Raw genomic sequence first — 24604 nt, forward strand, 5'->3', positions numbered from 1 at the left:
GTGTCAGTGAGATGGAATTTTTTACACAATATATATCACGCATTCACATCGGCCAGTAGAGCCTATAGGCGCTGCATCCACTTTTCACGGCCTATTATTCCAGGGGTCACACGGGTATTTTGGTGGACATTTTTATCTACGCCTATACAATTTTGCCAGGAAAGACCCTTTTCACGGTCAATCGTGGGATCTTTAACGTGCAAACCCCAATGTAGTGTACACTTTATTTTGACAAAGAAAACACACAGAAACACGATTAAGAAAAATGATCCCCTCTCAATCGCTCTCTTGATTTTCAGTTTTGAAAATGTCTGAGAAAACAGTCTCTCCCCTCAAATCAATGCTATAGAGAAATCTAGGACGACACAGTATGTAGAAATCTTCATTCCTTCTTTTGATTAATTATTGAAGGATATCACCATGCAATTTTATTATTTCAAATTTGTTTTCCCAAATTATCTGCCGTGCTACATTTGGTCCGCGATAGCGTAACCCCTCAGGGACGGATCCAGGGGGGGGGGGGGTGTCCTGTTTCCCGGAAACCCCCCCCCCCCCCCCGGCCATGTTCATTCCTCCTCCAATGGTTAAACAAAACAACCCTGGGAGGTTCGGCTGCTTCGCACCCTCAACTAATGTACCCCTACCCTACCACAATTGGGACCCCCCCTCCCCCCTCACACTACTTAGGTCCGGCCCTGCCCCTGTAAGTGCGACAGGTACCAACACCCACAGCTTTGTGCCACACGTTCACAGGGCAGTGCTGTCCAGTCCAGGACGGAGTGTACGGCGACCTCTGTGACCAGTGTCTACCCGGCTTTTACAACTTCTCTTCTCGAAGGTAAGGTGGGGGGGGGGGGGGGGGGTAACATGTTGCTGGAACAGACGGTGTGTTGCATGGTCTATGGTTATGTACAGAAGACCGGCGCTGTGAACTGAGCTTTCGACGTCAGCCACCACTGAATTAATGTCTATTTATTGATGGTCTTTAACGGCACGCTGTTCCATTCTGGGTACAGAGTCGTAACATCTCACAGCATGTCGCTGAAACATCGCCAAAAATAGTGTTCTAAAAGTTCAATAATTCCAGGTATAGCGCGACAGGTAGTGTAGAATGTCATTCAGACGATGAAGAATACAGACTCCAAGTGAACATTTTCAAGTATAGTATTTGAAACACTAGTTGTCGCTATCGGCGTGGGTTGGACCCCCACGTTCGGCAAGGGATTTATTTCCCCGAGTCAACATTTTGCAGACTCTCCCGAGTGTCCGAACACTCCCGTGTGCACGCATGCGCACGATAAAGACCCCAAGGTCTCAGCGCGGAAAGTCTCAGGCCTTGGAAAACACGATACACACATGCAGGAAAAAGGAAAAAACCCAGAATGGATCGCGCCATTCTATCGCTGCACACTATCCCCAGCGATACCGCAGCCCGAATTTCCTTGAGGAAGTTCTGCAAGGACAATAAAAAACACTCGCGCTGGACCCGAGTACTCTTCAGACTGGCTCGCTCCCCCAGTATGAAAGTTTTTGTCTTGTGCACGTGGATTAAAAAAAAAAAAATTATTTATTTATTTTACACAATTAAAAAAATTATTAGAGTAAAATAAAACATTAAAACGTTCATAATAAACAATAGTAAACAAGAATTAAAAAAAAAAATTAAAAAAGATAAATCGCCCATGCCGGGAATCGAACCCGGATCACTTTTGCCATAGTCGGACGCGCTTTCCACCAAGCCACGAACTCTGACAATTTTGTCAGTGAACTCAAATGCCTAGAGTGCTAAAATTAGGTCGCGCAGCACGCGAAGTGGCTCAAGTTCAAGTTCAAGTTCAAGTTTATTGGTCCATAACCCATGGGGGCATTTTGAACAATAAATACAATCAATACAATCATGATATATGCTAATATAATAAATAAATTAAAAAAATAAAAAAAATAAAAAAAAATAAATAAAAAAAAATTATGAAAAACTGTTACAAATTCTATTAGTAAAGTCCAAAATATTCTTTAGCAATTTCTTTTTCTTAGAACACGCAAAGCCTGGTGTCGCTGGCTGGCTTGGCTGTTCTATTAGCCGAACAGCAGTTCTATCCCACCGCGAATTGCGCCTACCGCCAAGAGTCGTTTTTGTGGATTATTTCGCATTTAGGTCCCAGGTAACATTATGAAGTTTTAATACGATCAATCGGACCTATTATCAAGTTAGTGTATCAACTTTCGAACGAACTGCGCCCAGTAGTTTCCCAGCAATAAGCTGTTAAGTCGAGACAGACAGACAGACAGACAGACAGACAGACAGACAATTAAAGTCTGCTGGACCCTCCCACTGCGTACTCGGGGATAAGCTATATCCAATACCAAATACCTCCAAATCCTACAGGTGTTTTCCGTGCAACTGTTCGCTAGCCGGTAGCACCAACAACACGGAGTGTGACCACGTGACGGGTCAGTGTCCGTGCAAGCAGCACGTGACAGGTCAGAGGTGTGACGGGTGTGTGCAAGGTGCCACCAGTCTCAGTCACACCAACCCTCTGGGCTGCACCAACCCGTCTGACGCGGCGTCAAGCACTGGTCAGTATCCTTGATGGAGAGAGAGAGAGAGAGAGAGAGAGAGAGAGAGAGGGGGGGGGGGGGGGGGTAGAGAGAGAGAGTGTATGTGTGTGTGCGTGTGTATGTGTGTGTGTATGTGTGTGAGTGAGTGCCAGAGAGAGAGCCACACCAACCCTCTTGCGTGCACAGCCTTCTGACGCGGCGTCATGTACTGGTGAGTATCCAGGTAAACCTTTTTATTGTGTGTGAAAAGGGCTAAAAAAACAAACAAACACGGTATCTAACATGGTTGACGAACTCGGATATGCACAAACTCGGATAAACCAGGTAAACCTTGATGTAGAGAGAGAGAGAGAGAGAGAGAGAGAGAGAGAGAGAGAGAGAGAGAGAGAGAGAGAGAGAGAGAGAGAGAGAGAGTGTGTGTGTGTGTGTGTGTTGAGAGGGTGTGTGTGTGTGTGTGTGTGTTGAGAGGGTGTGTGTGTGTGTGTGTGTGCTGAGAGGGTGTGTGTGTGTGTTGAGAGGGTGTGTGTGTGTGTGTGTGTTGAGAGGGTGTGTGTGTGTGTGTTGAGAGGGTGTGTGTGTGTGTGTGTGTGTGTTGAGAGGGTGTGTGTGTGTGTGTTGAGAGGGTGTGTGTGTGTGTGTTGAGAGGGTGTGTGTGTGTGTTGAGAGGGTGTGTGTGTGTGTGTGTGTTGAGAGGGTGTGTGTGTGTGTGTGTTGAGAGGGTGTGTGTGTGTGTTGAGAGGGTGTGTGTGTGTGTGTGTTGAGAGGGGGTGTGTGTGTGTGTGTGTTGAGATGAGGGTGTGTGTGTGTGTGTTGAGAGGGTGTGTGTGTGTGTGTGTTGAGAGGGTGTGTGTGTGTGTTGAGAGGGTGTGTGTGTGTGTGTTGAGATGGTGTGTGTGTGTGTTGAGAGGGTGTGTGTGTGTGTGTGTGTGTTGAGAGGGTGTGTGTGTGTGTGTGTTGAGAGGGTGTGTGTGTGTGTGTTGAGAGGGTGTGTGTGTGTGTGTGTGTGTTGAGAGGGTGTGTGTGTGTGTGTTGAGAGGGTGTGTGTGTGTGTTGAGAGGGTGTGTGTGTGTGTTGAGAGGGTGTGTGTGTGTGTGGTGAGAGGATGTGTGTGTGTGTTGAGAGGGTGTGTGTGTGTGTGTGTTGAGAGGGTGTGTGTGTGTGTTTTGAGAGGGTGTGTGTGTGTGTGTGTGTGTTGAGAGGGTGTGTGTGTGTGTGTGTTGAGTGGGTGTGTGTGTGTGTGTTGAGAGGGTGTGTGTGTGTGTTGAGAGGGTGTGTGTGTGTGTTGAGAGGGTGTGTGTGTGTTGAGAGGGTGTGTGTGTGTGTGTTGAGAGGGTGTGTGTGTGTGTTTTGAGAGGGTGTGTGTGTGTGTGTGTTGAGAGGGTGTGTGTGTGTGTGTTGAGAGGGTGTGTGTGTGTGTGTGTGTTGAGAGGGTGTGTGTGTGTGTGTGTTGAGAGGGTGTGTGTGTGTGTGTGTTGAGAGGGTGTGTGTATGTGTGTGTGTTGAGAGGGTGTGTGCACGCGTGCGCTTTGGCTTCGGTATTGCACATTGCTGTGAGCACTGATGAGAAGCGGCGTCAATGAGTGTTCTTTATTCTTCTTCTTATTATTATCACTGCGTCAGAGCCAACAGACAAGGACGAGGTTAACACCGACGCCAACAACAACGCCACCACCACCATCACCAACAACGACACCACCATCATCATCAACGACTCCACCATCACCACCAGCAGCCAAGCCGACCTCACCTCCATGACCGTGGCAGTAACTATGGCAGCCGTTTTTATCCTGGTCTTCCTGACAGCAGCTTCAGCATACTGGCGGGGCAAGAGAAGGAGGCCGAGGAGCGCCCCTGCGAACCACGGAGTTCCTAACCCTCCCGCAAACACTCCCAGGCAATCCATAGACTCACCCACCAGCACCAAAGGCACAGGCCCGGCTTCAAGGGGAAGGTTGGAGGGGCTGGTTGCCTCTGAAGACATTCCGTCAGACGTATTTCGTGGCATTTATGGCGTCGCGGAATTAACGTCTACGGTGTCGGACTCAACTCTCGAGGAGGGAAGCCTCGTTAGTCGAAGCATGGTTGACGAAAGGCCTGCATGGTAAAGCCTAGGTCCCACAGTGACGAATTTTGACGGTGAACTACAACGATTTGGGATTCTTGGAGAAAATCGCAGAGGTCGCTGTGGTTCGTTGTACCTCGTTCTTGTTCGGCCGATTTTTTGAAATCATTCGTGGCAAAACTTCGTAGTCGCAAAATCGTACTTACTCGTTGTGGGTCACCAACATATTCGTGATAGTGGGACATAGGCTTAAGCGTGCTTTACGGTATCAAACATGGTTGACGAAACGCCTGCATGGTAAGCGTGCTTGACGGTATCCAACATGGTTGACGAAACGCCTGCATGGTAAGCGTGCTTGACGGTATCAAACATGGTTGACGAAACGCCTGCATGGTAAGCGTGCTTTACGGTATCAAACATGGTTGACGAAACGCCTGCATGGTAAGCGTGCTTTACGGTATCAAACATGGTTGACGAAACGCCTGCATGGTAAGCGTGATTTACGGTATCAAACATGGTTGACGAAACGCCTGCATGGTAAGCGTGCTTTACGGTATCAAACATGGTTGACGAAACGCCTGCATGGTAAGCGTGCTTTACGGTATCTAACATGGTTGACGAAACGCCTGCATGGTAAGCGTGCTTGACGGTATCAAACATGGTTGACGAAACGCCTGCATGGTAAGCGTGCTTTACGGTATCTAACATGGTTGACGAAACGCCTGCATGGTAAGCGTGCTTTACGGCATCTAACATGGTTGACGAAACGCCTGCATGGTAAGCGTGCTTGACGGTATCAAACATGGTTGACGAAACGCCTGCATGGTAAGCGTGCTTTACGGTATCAAACATGGTTGACGAAACGCCTGCATGGTAAGCGTGATTTACGGTATCTAACATGGTTGACGAATCGCCTGCATGGTAAGCGTGCTTTACGGTATCTAACATGGTTGACGAAACGCCTGCATGCAAAAGCGTGCTTTACGGTATCAAACATGGTTGACGAAACGCCTGCATGGTAAGCGTGCTTGACGGTATCAAACATGGTTGACGAAACGCCTGCATGGTAAGCGTGCTTTACGGTATCTAACATGGTTGACGAAACGCCTGCATGGTAAGCGTGCTTGACGGTATCAAACATGGTTGACGAAACGCCTGCATGGTAAGCGTGCTTGACGGTATCAAACATGCTTGACGAAACGCCTGCATGGTGAGCGCGCTTTACGGTATCAAACATCGTTGACGAAACGCCTGTATTTGGTTGGTATACGTGACTTGTTTAGCAGTGTGATTGATGAATAAAGAGTCCGTCTTGTTCTTTAGCAATCGCTGGTTCGCCTGTAATTGCTGGAAGGAAGTGCAGGTGAGTTGGTTATTGGGCACACGTTTCATACTTTCTTTCCCAACTTAACATCATTTTCAACTCAGATTTTAATTCACGACTGTTAACATATGCTGCCAGGTTATGAGACTGAAACCACAATTGCACTTGGAAGTCAAAAGGCTGAATATTCAGAATTAGTCAAATATGAATGACAAAAACAACAACCGTGAACATGCTTCAAGAAACAAAGGATGTGATCAAGATTACCTTGTGCATGCAAAACCAACCCACTGACAATCATCACGATTATCGTAATTGCACTGGTCAAGGTGAATGACCACACGCTTTCTGTTTGGTCCACACGCTTTCTGTTTGGTCCACACGCTTTCTGTTTGGACCACACGCTTTCTGTTTGGACCACACGCTTTCTGTTTGGTCCACACGCTTTCTGTTTGGTCCACACGCTTTCTGTTTGGTCCACACGCTTTCTGTTTGGACCACACGCTTTCTGTTTGGACCACACGCTTTCTGTTTGGACCACACGCTTTCTGTTTGGACCACACGCTTTCTGTTTGGACCACACGCTTTCTGTTTGGACCACACGCTTTCTGTTTGGTCCACACGCTTTCTGTTTAGTCCACACGCTTTCTGTTTGGTCCACACGCTTTCTGTTTAGTCCACACGCTTTCTGTTTGGACCACACGCTTTCTGTTTGGACCACACGCTTTCTGTTTGGACCACACGCTTTCTGTTTGGTCCACACGCTTTCTGTTTGGTCCACACGCTTTCTGTTTGGTCCACACGCTTTCTGTTTGGTCCACACGCTTTCTGTTTAGTCCACACGCTTTCTGTTTGGTCCACACGCTTTCTGTTTGGTCCACACGCTTTCTGTTTGGTCCACACGCTTCACCTTATACAGCTATTTCGGGGGGGGGGGGGGGGGGGGGGGTAGAATGATACGAACGCTTCTTTGTCGGAGCATTGTTTTTGTGTGCCCAGAACTCGATCACCGACTTTAAAAACTATGCACAGCCTGCAGAAGCTCAATTGGTCAACACAGGACAATGCAGCTTCCGTTGTGGTTAAGTCTGTCCTTTTGCCTTCATTGTCTCCGTCTACTGCCGCAAGCATTTCAACTGGTCAACACCGGTCGATGTAATTCCGTCAGGGAGACGTCATCTAACATCCGTCAGGGAGACGTCATCTAGCATCCGTCAGGAAGACGTCATCTAGCATCCGTCAGGGAGACGTAATCTAGCATCCGTCAGGAAGACGTCATCTAGCATCCGTCAGGGAGACGTCATCTAGCATCCGTCAGGGAGACGTCGTCTAGCATCCGTCAAGGGGACGTCATCTAGCATCCGTCAGGGGGACGTCATCTAGCATCCGTCAGGGAGACGTCATCTAGCATCCGTCAGGAAGACGTCATCTAGCATCCGTCAGGGAGACGTAATCTAGCATCCGTCAGGAAGACGTCATCTAGCATCCGTCAGGGAGACGTCATCTAGCATCCGTCAAGAAAACGTCATCTAGCATTCGTCAGGGAGACGTCATCTAACATCCGTCAGGGAGACGTCATCTAGCATCCGTCAGGAAAACGTCATCTAGCATCCGTCAGGGAGACGTAATCTAGCATCCGTCAGGAAGACGTCATCTAGCATCCGTCAGGGAGACGTCATCTAGCATCCGTCAGGGAGACGTCATCTAGCATCCGTCAGGGAGACGTCATCTAGCATCTGACAGGGAGACGTCATCTAGCATCCGTCCGGGAACCGTCATCTAGCATCCGTCAGGGAACCGTCATCTAGCATCCGCCAGGAAGACGTTATCGCTGGTCATGGACGTGAAGGAGGTCGTGTCCAGAGTCATGGCGGACGCGCTGGTGCTCAGCTCGCTTTGTGACGTCACAGAGGTGGCGGACGGTTTGGTGTACAGCACTGACGGGTCTGTGGTCATCCCCACCCCCAAACTAAAGTCGGAAGTACTGCTGGATAGCTCTGCTATGGCATCTAAGTTAAGACACCCCGCATATCCGGTGAAAGGCCTAATAGACCGCGTCGTTCGGCAAGCGTCTTTTGGACAGCGTCAGCGAGACGAGCACGTCGAGTGTCTCCACAAAAGGGCCTCTGACTCAGTCCCTAAACATTGACTTCTGATAATGTGTACTTGTAAGGTAGCATTATACTTTCATTTAGCTTATGCACAACAACAATATACGGTCACAGTCATGTTGAGGCAAGATGATTCGATTTGGTTCAGAATCATACAGATTTCTGCATACAATGTGACTTTGAGAGGCTTTTTTTTCATCGAGAAGAACAAGTCATCAACAGAAGATCAGAAAAAAATGGGGGTACTGTTTATTCCCTGAACGTCTGCAACAAACGTTAAGTTTGTTAGTTCTCTAGTTTTGACTCGGTATGTTGTTTTTTGCTACCACCCATTCCCTGGCTGGTTAGTACCGCGGAACCCCTCGGTCCTTGACCGCGTCGATTTGTCTTGGGGAATGGCTAGTACCGCGTAGCAATACTTTTGTTTAATTTTTAGGACCTGGACGCTTTGCTGAAGGAATTGTAGGTAATTTATTGCTGTTTGCATATGGAATTTTTGGCAGAGTTTGTTGACAATTACTTGGGTATAAGTGAAGAGAATTTAATGTAATCTTTTCACGATGAATCCACCGCTCTACCTTCAGGTGGCACTCTGATGACATCAATGCTGGTGAGATTAAGAGAATAGTGTCCAACGTGTGTGTGGGAATGTTTGCTCAAGTTCGTATATTGCTTTGTGACGAGACATTGTGATCTGGTATGACGAAAGTGTAATTGACGCCATATTGAAGTTCATGGGTTGAATAAAGTAACATTTCGTGGGAAAGTCTGTCTGACACGAAAGAGTGCGTTAATACATTGACTAGAGATCACATGATGCTGTGCAAGAACTTAACTATATAACATGGGACACTTGAGACAGAACAACAAACACAAACTTGAGGATATAATTCCTTCCTTATTGTTGTTGTTTGAAAGAGTAGGTATTATGTCAGTGTTTCAGATGAAATAAATCTAACCTCTGAAAGCAGCGTTAATGATACATTGACAAACAAAGGCGGTCAACTGGTTGGTGTTGGATGTTACACCAGTCACAGTGAAGGTAGCCACAGAATAATGACTTCTACAGATATCTTTCAAACCTATTTTTATAATGAACTTAGAGATTACATTGAGCATAAGTGTCAAACTTTTACTTACACTTAATTTTGATGCCCAATCATTTCAAGTCTTCACTGCGTCATGTGAAACATCCGACAGCACGCAGTACATACACATTCAAGTAAAAATCACACAACGACAAAAGTATTGTATTAACAACAAGTTTTCTTTAATAAAATTTAATAACAAACACACACCAGTATTCTCATTGCTAACAGTATCATGATTTATTACTGAATTGGATTATTGTGCAAACCAAACCACATATAGTTTGGAAATAAAACATGTTAGAGGGAAATTAAAATCCTATTATCAATGTGTAATTCACCTATTCAAACAAAAAAGAGATACACAAAAAAATACGCATAACATCACATAATTATGATATGTAAAAGGAGAGAGAGAGAGAGAGAGAGAGAGAGAGACAGAGAGAGAGAGACAGAGACAGAGACAGAGAGAGAGAGAGAGAGAGAGAGAGAGAGAGAGAGAGAGAGAGACTTAGACTTAGACTTAGAACATTTTATTCACATAAAGGGTAGACATTTTAGGCCATAGGCTTAATCTTACAATGTGCCCTTTACATTCACACAAACACATATTCACGCGTGCGCCCGACTAGAATCATAGAAACATCAAACATACAGTAATAATAAATAAGAGAGAGAGAGAGAGAGAGAGAGAGAGAGAGAGAGAGAGAGAGAGAGAGAGAGAGAGAGAGAGAGAGAGAGAGAGAGAGGGGACAAAATTGCGCTGTATTTACAAATGACGTCATTTTTATTTTGACGATGTATTACGCGCCCCCGTTCATTTTCTGGTCACTCGCAAGCATATTTTGGACCTCCAACGGACGTGACGAACATTGTAAGTATCTCCGCAAGAGGCTGAGCGAATGTGTCTCATTTCCTCTTGATATGTTTTACTTGCACGGTCGCGTAATATGTTATTTTAGCTTATGTACAGATTTTTTCTGGGCTGTAACAGGAGGCTATATGCCGGACTTTTGTCTAAAAAGACAGGTATAACTGATGCTGTCAGATGTCTCCGAGTTAAAATAAAAGTTCATCACCTCTCTTTCACTGTTTGTTCAAAATGTAAGCATGAACCTCGGACGAGATGCGTGCAAAAGTATCACACTCATGCCCACATGTGTGCTACTGTTCCCCTGAAGAATAATTCTTGCATGCGTACCGATACACGAAAGACGCACGCAGACGCTTCAAACCCAATTTATTTTTTATAGACACATTTCCTCTTCGTAATTATTAAACATCGTGTCACATTTTGTACATATAATTCAGCGATAGCATCGGTGCATCCTTGTTTTGAAACACACTTTGGTTCTCAGTGAGAAGTAGACTTATAAGCTGGATTTGGTCTCATGGTTGTCCTCATTTAGCAAGCACTCTCCTTGCCTTTCTCATTAATTACATTTACAATCTCAATTTCAAGTACTCTCTATGTTGCTAACATAAAAAGTCGGCGTGGTTATCTGCTGTCCTTCCTCTTCATGTGAACATCTAGATAGCGAGTCATCAGATAATGGTAGTTCAGGATGTTTGGCCTCTTCACATTCTTCTGAAACACACAAACACACCAGTCATCGTGGGCAGCAATTAATATCTCTGCTCGCGCAGTGGTAAGTATACCGCAATAAAATTCAAGACAGCAATCCTTTGCAATTGCATTGCATGCTTTACCTGACTAGAAAATGTACGTCATTAATTACACGGAAATGAAACTTTGGCAGTACCAGTATCAATCATGTGTCTGTACACATGCGAATTCATGATATTTTTGAACACAAGTGAACAATCTTATGACGGGATTAACAACTTTTCCGGAACATTGCGTAACATCTGAACGAATACTTGTAACTATCCCACATTTTACCCGAAGTACGTATTTTCAGTTGGTAAAACATTCTAAAAGTTTCGAAGCCATCCACCAAGTGATTGCTGAAATATAGCGCTTTTTGTTCTGATACCCCTCAAAATTGACGTAAAAATCTCTATCAAAAAACAAGAAAGGTAGGTTGTTGGAACGGTTTTTTTATTGACAAAACAATAGATTCACAAATATTTCGACCCAACGGTCTTTTAAGTGAACAGACAAAGGCCGGACTTTGGTATTGCATTTCAGCTTGGTGGCTTAAAAATTAATTAATGACTTTGGTCATTAAAAATCTGAAAATAAGCAAGTGTCGACGTCCGTACATTACAGACTCTTGCACAACGCTCACCAGACGAATTCCGTTGTTTCCTCTTCTGTTGAACGTAAATGGTTATGGCGATGACAGTGATTATAAGAAGAATCCAGAGCACGACGAAGACGGCAACAAGATGTGGTTCATCTTTAGAATTCCCTGGCTGTGTAACTATTTGAACAAACGTTCATCAAGAACATCAACAAATCCAAACGATTTGTATCAACGACATAAATCTTAAAAGTGAAATTATAACTAACAAAAATCTGATCTGAAATGTTCAGCAAATTATGACAGATGCGTACCTAAACCTTGACCCTTTGTGTGGAGGGGAAATCGGGAAATTAAAATTGTATCTACTTTCAAAAATGAATAAAAATACCGCCCTATCTTCTTCCCACCCCCCTCCCCCCCCCCCGGCAATTCAGCGGCTTAACCCAAACAGGTCTACCAGAACAAAATACTCTTTTTCTTGGAGAGACAGTTATTTACATCGCCGCTTGATAACGTCACAGAAGTTGATCAGGAGGGACTAATTCTGAGAGCTAGGATAACAGAAACGCTTTAGATGTCTCGACATAAGATCGGATGATTGACCATGATGATTGTCACGGAAGAGCTGACCAATACATATTCAACATATGAACTGTATGAGATAGAAAGGGGAATTAGGACGTACCAGCCTGTCGGACCTCGAAGGAAAAATTGTAGCTCCCCAATCCGTTGGAGATGGATAGGTTATAAAGACCAACGTACTCTTCAGGAACGTTGACTGGATGTACGCTGCAGGTCGCCAAATAGGTCATAGAAGGTTTCTGCTCACAGCGTAATTTAAACTCAATGTCGGGATGACAGTCTTCTAATTCTCCTGGCTCCAGGCTGACGTAAGCAGCACAGTTTAAGACATCAGGAACCGGGTTGGCAACGAGAGTAATCACAACACCCTTCTCTGTCAATTCTGGTGTCTGGTCAGTGTTGTTTGTAATAGTGTAAAGCCTTGGTCGGCCTGAAACGTAGATCGACAAGAAAACACTAAAGAAAAGGTAAAGAGACACACGTACAGAGCAACACATTAAGAAGAGAATTGGTTGAAGGTCAACAACATTTATGTTCAGATAAAGGACACATGAGTTCATACTATGCTGACATAAAGCAACACATTATCAGCAGGAAAAAAGAACAACAGATCTTATCTTCTGTAGACAACAAACGCTGACCTTGAAACTAATATTGCAAGGTCAGTATTCAGTAAGTATTCAACAGTGGCATGCAGTGGTAAAACAACAGTCAAACACCCATATTTATGGCTTCTAGTTCTAGTTCCAGCAACGCCCTGACAAATGTCAGCCTTATGTCATTTATGAAATCCTATAGCTGAAACGTAGTCTGGTTAGGCGATCATTTGCTCAGCAACTCTCCCAGATAGTTCCTTTCTGTCATTACCTCTTCACTCATACACAGTATTACATCAGAAAATTCAAAAATAAGTATCAAAATGCTTCATGACAAGCCAAAAAGAAGACATATAACACAATAACTACCTTCTTGGTCGTCTTCTTAATTATACAAACACGAATTCCCCCAAATACCACAAGTACATTCCCTTACATGTATGATCTACAGAAATTAAGGGGTTAAAATAGTCAAGATATCTTCAAAGTTATTTTTAAGAGGACCACACTAAAACTGGGATCTGACCGGCCCCCGCAGCGCAGTGGTTAGCGCATCGGGCTGTGGGCCGGGAGGTCGTGGGTTCGAATCCCATCAGGGTCATGTGGGTTTTTCGGGCTACGGTCGGCTCCTACCCAGAGTGGAAGTGCTATGGTTCCTATGGGAAGGCTGGAATCACACAGCCGAGTGTCATTCACTTAACGAATGCGACTTTGAGGGTGCTCAGGTTCTGTTTACCTGACCAACACCGCAGGTGCGGCAGTTCTCGAGCCTGGTTGACACCAGGATATATTATGACAGTAAGCGTAGAGTGCTGCCCTGTCACGTAGTCTCAAACCAAATTGGAAATCCATAGCATCATCATTATAATCATCCTCATCTCATTAATCATCCAAAATTATAAATTGTCCTTGCTCTTGTGGCCCTTCATGCCCGGAGCTCTCATGGTGACCTTGGTCTCAGTGTTCCTGTTCCATCCTTCCCTGAATAGTACTTCTGCTGTCAGTCTTCAACGTGTGACGTTCTGGGGGGTCGACGGAGGGACGTGGTGGCGGTCTGCTCTCTGGAGGGGACCCTCACTCAGTCTGGCTCCGCGACTTAGCAGTCAATGTCGTTAGTAGGGGGCATAGTAGGTAGTGGGCTGCGTCCGTTAGCTCGGGACAGACCCACTACTGAACACCGTCGAAGTGACTCAGCAGAAGTGCAGTGTCATCTTCCGAGGGTAGCCTACCGCAACCACCCGACATCCCCCCCCCCCTGGAGCGTCTGTAAAATCGACAAGTCTGGCAGCGGAACGAAATTCAGATGTGGATGGAACAGTGAGTGCAGGGACGGGGCGGCGTGAGAGCACACCGGGACAAGGAACAGGTGTAAGGAAATAAAAAAAAAAAACAAAAAAAAAACTGGGATCTGACAGCGAGAGCAAAGTCTCGTCGGAGTGTGTTATCTACTCCCCACCCCCCTCTCCCCTCTTATATCTCCAAAACGACCCATGTCATCAAAAACATTACCGAGCACATCGAGGTGAACACTTTTCTCGCTGGGCGTGGACAGTCCGTTGTCAGCCTCACACAGGAAAACACCGGTATCTTCACATCGCACAGACGAAAGCTTGTACATGGTTCTCGAATGATTCAACCCGGTGACATTGGTTGCTCTGGAAAAAGCCAAACGCGTCTTGTTCTGGTGAAGCAGTGACACCCCAGCGGTTGGTCTGGCGGCGGCCTCACAGTAGAAGACAACACTAGCCTCCTCGTCCTCTGTCACTGTGAGCTTCGTTGTCTCGTTCACCGTGAAGTTGGTCACTGTCGCCTTGACTGCATGTGGTGAACATTAACAAAAATGTGCATAGTGTACAAACACACACGCACACACACAAGTGCAAAATGCATAACTGATATTAAGTGATCCCATAACGTGTCATTGTTCGTATCACTCTCTCTCTCTCTCTATTTTTCTCTCTCTCTCTCTCTCTCTCTTTCTCTCTCTCTCTCTCCCCTTCTATCTGTCCATCTACATGTGACAAACTCAAGAAACGCCCATTATTTCTCTGAAATAAAGTATTCCAGGTAGTACACACATAGACTTATTTTAAACGGCTACGACTATGAGTATCTCTCCTAACTTAGTCATTATCACGACGAGGAGTGCCTTTTTTTGCAGAAACTTATTTCGAAAGTATTTGGCACAGGTAATAGTATAGTTGTCTTTAATGTGGCAAGTGAAGAGGGAAGTCACTGCCTTAGAAATAGCTACCTGTTCTTTGTTTTTATTGATGCCCTTCATAAATAATATAGAAACCATAAGTATTTACATTCCAGAAGAAACTCCTGGCTGGTACTGTTTTGGTAAAGGCTCCGATCCGGCTCCCAAACAGCCGAACAATGACAGACTGTGGGAGTTTCCGCTGCACCGGTGGTATCCACAATGATAGAGCTGGACGCTGAGTTCTCTCCAACAATGTCAGCTAGCAGGATGGGGTTGGTGCAGTAAAAGTTGACAGAAGTGACCGCAGGTTTCCCTCCGCGAATAGTGCAGGTTAATTTGTCGCCAGATGACAGCACTGTCTTGTTGGTGTCTGCGACAATCCGCGGGGCTTCCGTCGGCGGATCTGTACGCATTTAAGAAACAATAGGCTGCGAACAAGACAAAGAAACAACAACAAACAAACAACCAGCAATATGGACAACACCAAGAACAAAAACACAGGGCATTTTGGGTGACTTAAAATAGATTTGTAATTTGTAATTTAAGTCGGTCTATACTGGTTATGGCGGTACCAGCAAGCAATTCTGCTCGCTGGTTGGTGGCGTTTTACCGCCAGTGATGTAAAAAGAGGGGAAACTTGGTCCCCAGTGTGTATTGTGATGTAAATAATGTTGCATTTAACCTGCTGCCAGGTGACTGTAAGGCAGCTAGTATTGAGTGTGAGAAGGCCGGTGTAACAGGCCATTTTCACACATAGTCAGTTTTGACCGGGAGGTCATTCTGGGCTAGCTGATTTTGACCGGGAGGTCATTCTGGGCTAGCCAATTTTGACCCCCCCCAGTCAGTTTTGACCCCCCCTTCAAACGTTAAGAATAAGTACGTTAGGACCATTTGAAACGAAATATATGTATGTGTGCACAAAATCTGTTGGAAAAATGATCTAAAAAAAAAATAAAAATAAATAAAAATTAAAAAAAAAAAAAAAGTTTTGACGCTTCCTATGAAACTTCAAAAAAAAGTACACTAGGACCTTTTAAAACGAAATGTACGCATAAATGAATGCATCTATGCATCTCCACAAGTTTTGGGGGGGGGGGGGGTCATTCTGGGCTAGCCCAGAATGACCTCCCGGTCAAAATCAGCTAGCCCAGAATGACCCCCCGGGTCAAAACTGACTAGGCCAGTCAGTTTTGACCTCCACTTCAAACTTCAAGAATAAGTACTTGAGGACCTTTTAAAACGAAATATATGTATAAAATCGAGAAAAAAAAATCCCAAAAAATTACTTTAAAAAAATAAAAATAAATTATAAAAAGTTTCGACACTTCCCTTCAAACTCCAAGAATAAATACACTAGGACCTTTTAAAACGAAATGTACACATATATGTATGCATCTATGCATCCCCACAAGTGTTTTTTTTTTGGGGGGGGGGGGGGCAGTCATTGACTGGCCTAGTCAGTTTTGACCGGGGGGTCATTCTGGGCTAGCTGATTTTGACCCCCCCCCCCCCAAAACAAAAAAAAAAACTTGTGGGGATGCATAGATGCATACATATATGTGTACATTTCGTTCTAAAAGGTCCTAGTGTATTTATTCTTGAAGTTTGAAGGGAAGTGTCGAAACTTTGTATAATTTATTTTTATTTTTTTAAAGTAATTTCTTTGGATTTTTTTCGATTTTGTTAAAAATCATTTTTCCAACATATACCGTGCACATTTACATATATTTCGTTTTAAAAGGTCCTAAAGTACTTATTCTTGAAGTTTGAGAGGGAGGTCAAGACTGACTGGCCTAGTCAGTTTTGACCGGGGGGGGGGGGGGGGGGGGTCATTCTGGGCTAGCTGATTTTGACCCCCCCCCAACCTGGGGAGATGCATAGATGCATACATACATGCGTATGTTTTGTTTTAAGAGGTCCTAGTGTACTTATTCTTGAAGTTTGAAGGGAAGCGTCGAAACTTGTTTTGTTCTGGTTGAAAAAAAGTTAAGGGTTTTTGTTTTGTTTGTTATAATATCATTTTTCTAACAAATATTGTCCACATTTACATTCATTTCGGTTTAAAAAGTTTTAAAGTACTTATTCTTGAAGTTTGAAGGGGGGGTCAAAACTGACTGGCCTAGTCAGTTTTGACCGGGGGGTCATTCTGGGCTAGCTGATTTTGACCGGGAGGTCATTCTGGGCTAGCCCAGAATGACCCCCCCTCAAACCTTAGATATATGTAGTTATATACATATATGCATAAATATTGTTTCTAATCGTCTTAATGTACTCATTCCTTAAGTTTGCAGGGGGGGTCAAAATTGACTAGAGGGGGGTCAAAACTGACTAGCCCAGAATGACCTCCCGGTCAAAATAGGCTAGCCTAGAATGACCGGGAGGTCATTCTGGGCTAGCCCAGAATGACCTCCCGGTCAAACTGGGCTGCTTCAAAATAGGCTGCTACACCGGTGTGATATAATAAGGGAGGCAATTGTCCATCTAGTCGACCGGATACTCTCACAATTTCGGGTACTTTATAATAACATGTTGCCTACATGATGATTATGTATCCGAACAATTTTGTGCTAAACAGTATGCATTTTTGATTGATGATATGTATAAATACGTTGGTTTTCTCAAAAATGCAGTCGCTGGGTAGATCCAGCGACAACATCCGCAATCACAGTGTTGGCTTGTTTCATAGTATGATTGTGTGAAGTGGTTGTCTCCCTTGGGTTGTTAGCACAAACAAATTCAGAACATAAATGGTTTTATGGGAAACCATAAAAAAATATTATGCAGTGAAATTGTGATCTCCAAAATAATGGTAGACTCTGACATAACATAGCAAAGGTCAAGCATTTGTTCTTGTCACCTAATAGCTCCAGGTCGACTCACACTATGTTAACCGTCGCGATATAACCTTGAATGGTTGAAAACGACGTTAAACACCAAATAAAGAAAGAAAGAAAGAACACTATGTTAAAGTGCAGGTGTGCATACACAAATCAGAAGTTTCATCAACAAAAGAGAACATTGCTGTACGAGTTTGCCAACATTTTGAAACAGGAGTGCCTCATAGGCAAAAACAATCGCGAAAACAATGGTGAGGAGACATGAAATTATTAACGCATGAAAAAAGTTCCTGGATACTGATTTCGTTCTGACCTCTAAGTTGGGGTATTTCATGGCCTGCGTTACTTGGATAACTGTATTAGATCAAAACCAAATAAGTTACACAGAAAGGACAAGGTATTCTTACAGAGCAACCTGCTCATACCGCCACACCGCAACATACTTACACCTCAAAGTTATTGTGTAGCTGGTAGTTGAATGTAGCTCAGTTACACTATTTATTGCCGTACAGAACACTTTGCTTCCATCTTGGTTTAGCCGCGGTTGACACGTGCAGGAATCTGTGTTGGATGCACATAATCCGCCCCAGCTGTAGTGTGGAGTTGGGTATGTGTGATTTGCCTCGCATGTTAGTGTAAGCTTCTTTGTTCCGTCAGTTATCAACGAAGAATGATCGCACTTGATTTGTGGGTCGTCTGACGAGGGTCCATCTGCAAGAAAATAAAATACTAAGTGCTGAAAAGTCACGTGCTCTTAACTGACGTGCAATTGTATTACATTCTAGGCATTCGCTCTTTATACGAGTATTTGATGACTTTCATCTCCTGCAAGGGACAAAACAGATATTTCGAGGCATCAAAGACTTCCATTATAGAGACCATTATTTTCGTTCAAAATACATTGACGTAGAGGTTACATGCCGAGTCTCAGTGATTATCAAAAATAATGGTCGAAGTTAGCGGATCATGAAAAATGCGAGCTTCAGCGAGCTTTTTCATGACCGCGAACTGAGACCATTATTTTTGATAATCACTGAGACGAGGTATGTAACCTCTTTATCCCTCCTTTCTTCAGTTATTCAAAGAAAAGAGGAGTTTTTGTGCGAAAGTTTGATCGAATCATATTCACCCAACCAGTCTACCTGCGCAGGCGATCGATTAATGCGCGGTTGTATAGTTCCGTGCAAATCATTCAATTTTGTTAACATTTCTTGTCAGTTTCCATGTTTTGAACTAAAATCAAGTACACAGTTATGTTGTCATTCTGCTGTGGCGGTAAAGGCAGATAGTGTGTGTTCTGTTCATGTTTTGGTATCGCTCAGGAAATGTTCTTTCTTCGAATGTGACTAGCAGACGAAGTTTTACACCCGTGTTCCAACGTTAAAAACTGTATGAAGTTTAGTTTTCTGGGGCAAAATAGTGTATGAAACCGCTGCATGTTCTTTACGTTGATTAAATGTTTGCAATTGATTGCGTGTGATCTGTTTATAAAATGAAATATTGTTGAAAACTGACCGTCGGATTGCAGTCTTGTCGGTGCAGCCGAAATCTGGAAGGGGAACTACTCGTGTCGCTAGACAAAGTATGAGAGTTACTTTTCCTTGGAATCTTGCTAGCGATAAACGATTGTGCACGGCAGATCTGAATTCAGAAAACAACCAAACTCATGGATTTTATATGGAGATTCATGTGTTCAAGTCTGTAGTTGCTGGTTTAAATACGGTATGGTTGTATTGTTTGCTCCAGAAATGTATCTTTTGTACATTAGAGTGTTCTGAACTTTTGAGTCGCAAAAAGTAGATCCACAATGTGTACAGTCTCTACCCATGAGCTATCGAGGATTCAGGCCCGTTGTTGGGTAAGTGATTTTGGTTGTTGGGTAAGTTACCGAAAAATAACTAGCCCTACAAGTTTACAGAGAGAAAGAAGCACAGGGGGGGATAAATATTGTTCACGTCCTCATTATTTGTCAAATAAATTGAAGCTAAATCGCATTCAATTTAAAACCAAATCCACTTACATGCAACTAGCAGTGTGTGTGTAGCTGTTTTATTCTCCACTCCTTGCTGCACCATCACACAAGTAAATATCTTGCCGTTTTCTTCACGCCGGACACTGTCCACTGTCAAAACGGACGTGTTGGAGTAACCAGGCCACGACAGCAGTGGGCCAGGGTTGGGTAACGGAGTGCCGGGAGATGTTTTCGCCTTGCATTGACAGGTTAGAGAATCCCCTTCACCTACTATTGGATTATTGCAGCTTATCTCCGGTTCCAGGGCGTAGACGCCTGAAACAAAAGGCCAATTGCAAACTTTTGTAAGCTCAAAGAAGAATAGTCTAAGTTGCCGTCCCTGTACAACAAGGTCAAAGAGAGAGAGAGAGAGAGAGAGAGAGAGAGAGAGAGAGAGAGAGAGAGAGAGAGAGAGAGAGAGAGAGAGAGAGAGAGAGAGAGAACAAGATCAAATCTTTAACTTTCTAAGGCCACAGCCCCTTATAATAGTGGTTAAAAAAACAGCAATAGTGTGCACATTCATACATTTTAGTCACGCATAAAATTCAACAAATACATTAAACCCGTGTCACTGATGACATATCACTGAACACGATTAACAAGGGTCTGTCTCTTCTGTGACATAAAGAACACACATCTGCTGAAGTTGTTCATCACACTATTCTCATTACTACCACATGAATACACAAGTTGTTGTTGCAGCGGCTTAGATTTCGAGATTTTCTTGTATTTCGCACGAAGATCTCAATGAATAGAACACACACATACAACATGGTGTTCATTTCCTTTATCAGTAGTACAGAAAGGACAGTTTCTAGTCGTTCCATTTGGTGCGTGCCAAAATGTGTGAGCGTTGATTTCGGATACTCCTGCGCGGAAAAGAGTAAGAGCATTCCAGTACTTAAGGCAAGGTAGCCCAAATATTTTGAAAAGTGCACTACAGAAAAAGGCACTTTTTGTGCAACAAATGGCAAAAACAGCTTAATCGCACGCAGCAGAGTATTTCTGAGGGAATTATGAAGTTATTGGAAGTTGTTAAACAGCAAGTAAATAGCTTGTTTGACTGCAGCACGTAAGAGTGTCATGACGCCTTGCATTTCAGAAAAATTGTGTTACGTCATGTCATTTTCACTTTTGTGGATAATGTCAAACTTCAAAGACGTTTTGTAAGACACAATCTGATCACATACTAATCAGAGGAAAGACTATTACTCTGGCTTCTTGTTGCAAGTGACTCTGTGGAGATGTCTCATACACACTAAGTGTGAGTGTTCATCATACAAGTATACCCTCTTATTAATGTAAAAGGACGGCTCGAAAATGATGTTTATGTGTTTATGCACGTAGTAAAGAACGATTGTGATGATTTTGGACATGAAACGTAACTTACGCTACGTGGACTTTCGATCGGTCCCCGTAAACAATTAGAGGCACTTTAGAAAGGCATAATAAGTACTCGCACATGTAGAACGGCATCTTCTGCAATTAAGTCAGGGATTCTCGGCCTTGTAGACTTTTTAAAACCTGCCTTTTAGTTCTTTGAAGAAGGTTTGCACTGCATGTCCTCAATTTGGTGACCATAACAACCAATTTTTGTTCACAACAAAATAAGTTTAGATCATAAGAATTGAATATTCAAACTACTGTGAAAAAAATGTTCATTATCTGGCCGATATTTCAACATACATTTCGAGGTGTACATTTGTATATTTTTTGTCAAAACCACCCTTGAAAGAGCAAAGCCCTTCTGCCGCCATGTTTGGCCCAGTTTCGTGCACCTTCACATTTGTATTAAAACATACCACTCTGTGATAAAAGCAGCCATGCTGTCATGTTTGACATATTGCGAACGCGCGCACCAAATTGAAGCGAGTGCTACAAAAGGTTCTGAACAAGTTCGTTATTGGTGCATCTTGAATATAATTCGATCCTCTCAGTTAACACACTGTTCTATTTCTCGGGAACTAGGGTGACAATAAAGGCAAGGTTGGGTTTCGGCCGAACAAGCGCATAGCCAGTAATGGACAAAAGTGCTTTCAACACAGCTGCAATGATTCGAGTGTGCTAAAAAAAAAAGACTGTTTACAACATGACATGACAAAGAGTGTGGTACATTACATTCAGCCCCACAACTCCCATTCGTCGTCTGTGTCCCCGTCGAACGCTTTGACCAACCCAAACATAGTTCCGAATATCAGAATTGTACGTTTTTAACGTGTTTTTTTTTTAAATAATAAGGAAATCTCATACCTGAACGTTGTTACAAAGACAGCATAAAAAACTGAATTCTAATGCAGTGCAATGGGAGAAAAAAAATCAATATTCCTATCCTGTCCCAACCTAGCTGTTTGTGACCGACGGCGGGCTAGTTGTTAGTAAAGAATTACTTTTTCAATTTACTTACTAAACGATATGAAGCATTAAGACGATATATGACATAAACAAAATGTCAACTTACCCGAAAATAATCGGAGAATGCAGAAAATTGACACACGTACTAGGTGTGTCATTTCTGCACCATGGCTGCCGCTGAAATGCGCGCTGTCGGCTTGCAGCTGTAATTCAATAGTCTGTATTTGGCGTTGGGCCAAGATTTGTAGAACGACGTAGATCGTCCGTGTTCTCGTGTGTGTGTGTGTGTGTGTGTGAAGGGGTGGGGTGTAGGGGGAGGGGTTGGTAGGATGATTATTAGAAGGGTCAGGAATAAGTCAAGGTCTTCACAGGAACTACTTGATGAACAACAAAGTATGTAAGTAGAGTCGATACATTTAAAAATCAGGAACGAAACAATATTCACAGTCATAATCACTTCTTCGCAGACAATTGTTCACGTCAACTGCAATCATTGTCTTCTTTTTAATGCTTAAGATTGTGCTAATTATGTAACGCAATGCCATTCCTTTGCATGGATTTGCAAGTAGTTGGGAAGACGTTCTCTAGATGTAAGTATCGTAAAATATCTTGTAAGCGGCCAGTATCGAGCAAACGCCAACCCCCTACTCTGGGTCAAAAACTGTGTATAGGGTATAGTACCTTCAAACGCCCATCCCCCACCATTGATGATGAATACGTCAGGAGAGATACTCATAGTCGCAGCCGTTTGAAATAAGTCTATATGTGTGTACTACCTGGAATACTTTATTTCAGAAACAAAATGAGCGTTTCTTGAGTTTGTCACACGTAGTATGAGGTGAAGTAAACATGATAAGATCAAACAAAATATACATTTGAGAAATTGACCTTTTAACAACCGTGTGGTTTGACTTGCGCGTCACCCCCCGCGGATTAGGGGGAGTCCCATATTGGTTGGGACTAGAAAGAATTTACCCGATGCTACCCAGCATGTCGTAAGAGGCGACTAACGGTTCTGTTTCTTCTCTTCTTTTGTCTTATTTCTGCCTTACCAGTCCTTTCACCTATATTTCCTTCCAAGAAAACTCTCCCTACTATTCCCTGCAGTTTTCCAATTCTTTTCTTGTTGTCTTATTTCTACCTGACTGGATCCATCACCTTTATTTCACTTACCAAAAGTCTTCTTTTCCACATCCTTATTTCTCTTCACCCCGCATGTCGTATGAGGCGACTAACGGATTCTGTTTCTCCTTTAACCCTTGTTAAGTGGTTCTTGTATAGAATATAGTCAAGTCAAGTCAAGTTTTTTATTGTTCATTACCCAGGGGCATTATAAACAATATTCGCAAATTCAAAAATGCACAAAGTACCAAGTGATCAAAAAAAGAAAGAAAAAAACGAAAACAAAAAGAAAAATAGAAGATAAGAAAAGAAAAAATGAAATAAATATTTGGAAAACAAAAGTACACAAACAGTGAACACAAAATATTATAGTACAGAAAATGCAAACACACACACACATTGATTCCTGGCAATGGGAGACACGAAACGAAAATACGGTTAACAAATCCCAGCACTATGAAAAATTGCTACTAATTAATTTTATAAATTCCAAGAGTTTCGTCAACAATTTCTTATTTCTTGATACAAACAGTTTTTTGTATTTAAGTGAATTTGTTTTTTTCCAGTAGAATGGTGGAATAAGTTCTGCTCTTTTTTCATTGAAAAAGTCACAAACAAACAAATAATGATACTCATCTCCTATATCTTCTGATGTACATTTTCTGCAAATGCGATTCGCTCTAGGTATATTAAGGTATCTTTCTTTCTGTACTGGCAGGTTGTTATTTGTAGTTCTAAATTTCATGAGTGTAACGACTTTTTGGAACGACAAGGATTTAATGTAGTCTTCACACACAAAACTATCTTTAAACATTCTATAATTACAAAAAATGTCTTTTGTATCCATTTCTGAGAACCAATTGTGAATATACTGGTCATATAAACACCGCTTTACTTTTTCTTTAAACCAAGTAGATGTATATTGAGAAAAAAATTCTAAAGCCAAAGCCCAGAAAGACCTATATCACTTAACGTTTTTTCTATGCATGACAGATAATCAGAAGTAAACATCTTTTGCGAATATAGTCTATAGGTAAATCTGTAAGCAACACTTGAAAATTTATTTTTGTTAACTGGGTCAATTAGTTTATACCAATAACAGAGCATTTTACATTTCATATTGACATCTAAGGAATATTTTCCAAGTTCGCCAAAAACCATTGCATTAGGGGTGGATTTTCTTAGTTTGAAAACTATCTTATAAAAACGCAACTGAAGCTTCGTAGCTAAATCGCAAGAACCTGAACCCCAAATTTCACAGCCATATAGTAAAATCGGAACAATCATTTTGTCAAATAGATCAATCTGTATATCCACGGGCAATGAGAGTTGTCTACATGTGCGAAGAAGAGCAAACATAGCCCTTGACGCACGGTCATACAAATTTTTTTGTGCTACCGAAAATTTATTATTATAATTAATTTGTAACCCTAAGTACATCACATCAAGGACTACCTCAATTGGCTTATCATCATACGTAAATTTAGGTATAATTCTTATTTTACCCCTTGAAAAAACAATGACTTTCGTTTGTTTAACATTAA

The 24604-nt window shown here is 42.9% G+C and overlaps 1 protein-coding gene across 1 annotated transcript; it reads right to left on the bottom strand.

Annotated features, from left to right (window-relative positions):
- Window positions 1–10367: 10367 nt before the first annotated feature.
- On the bottom strand, window positions 10368–22130 carry LOC138974197 (B-cell receptor CD22-like). Its single transcript, XM_070346911.1, has 8 exons — window positions 22045–22130; window positions 19596–19862; window positions 18023–18286; window positions 14845–15141; window positions 14042–14347; window positions 12040–12366; window positions 11397–11531; window positions 10368–10732 (listed from the first exon to the last, which is right to left on the bottom strand). The coding sequence occupies exons 1-8, from the start codon at window positions 22094–22096 to the stop codon at window positions 10602–10604; spliced, it is 1779 nt and encodes a 592-aa protein (XP_070203012.1). The 5' UTR covers window positions 22097–22130; the 3' UTR covers window positions 10368–10601.
- Between the last annotated feature and the right edge of the window lie 2474 nt (window positions 22131–24604).

This window comes from Littorina saxatilis, linkage group LG8 (genome assembly GCF_037325665.1).
Source record: "Littorina saxatilis isolate snail1 linkage group LG8, US_GU_Lsax_2.0, whole genome shotgun sequence".
Lineage (NCBI taxonomy): Eukaryota > Metazoa > Mollusca > Gastropoda > Littorinimorpha > Littorinidae > Littorina > Littorina saxatilis.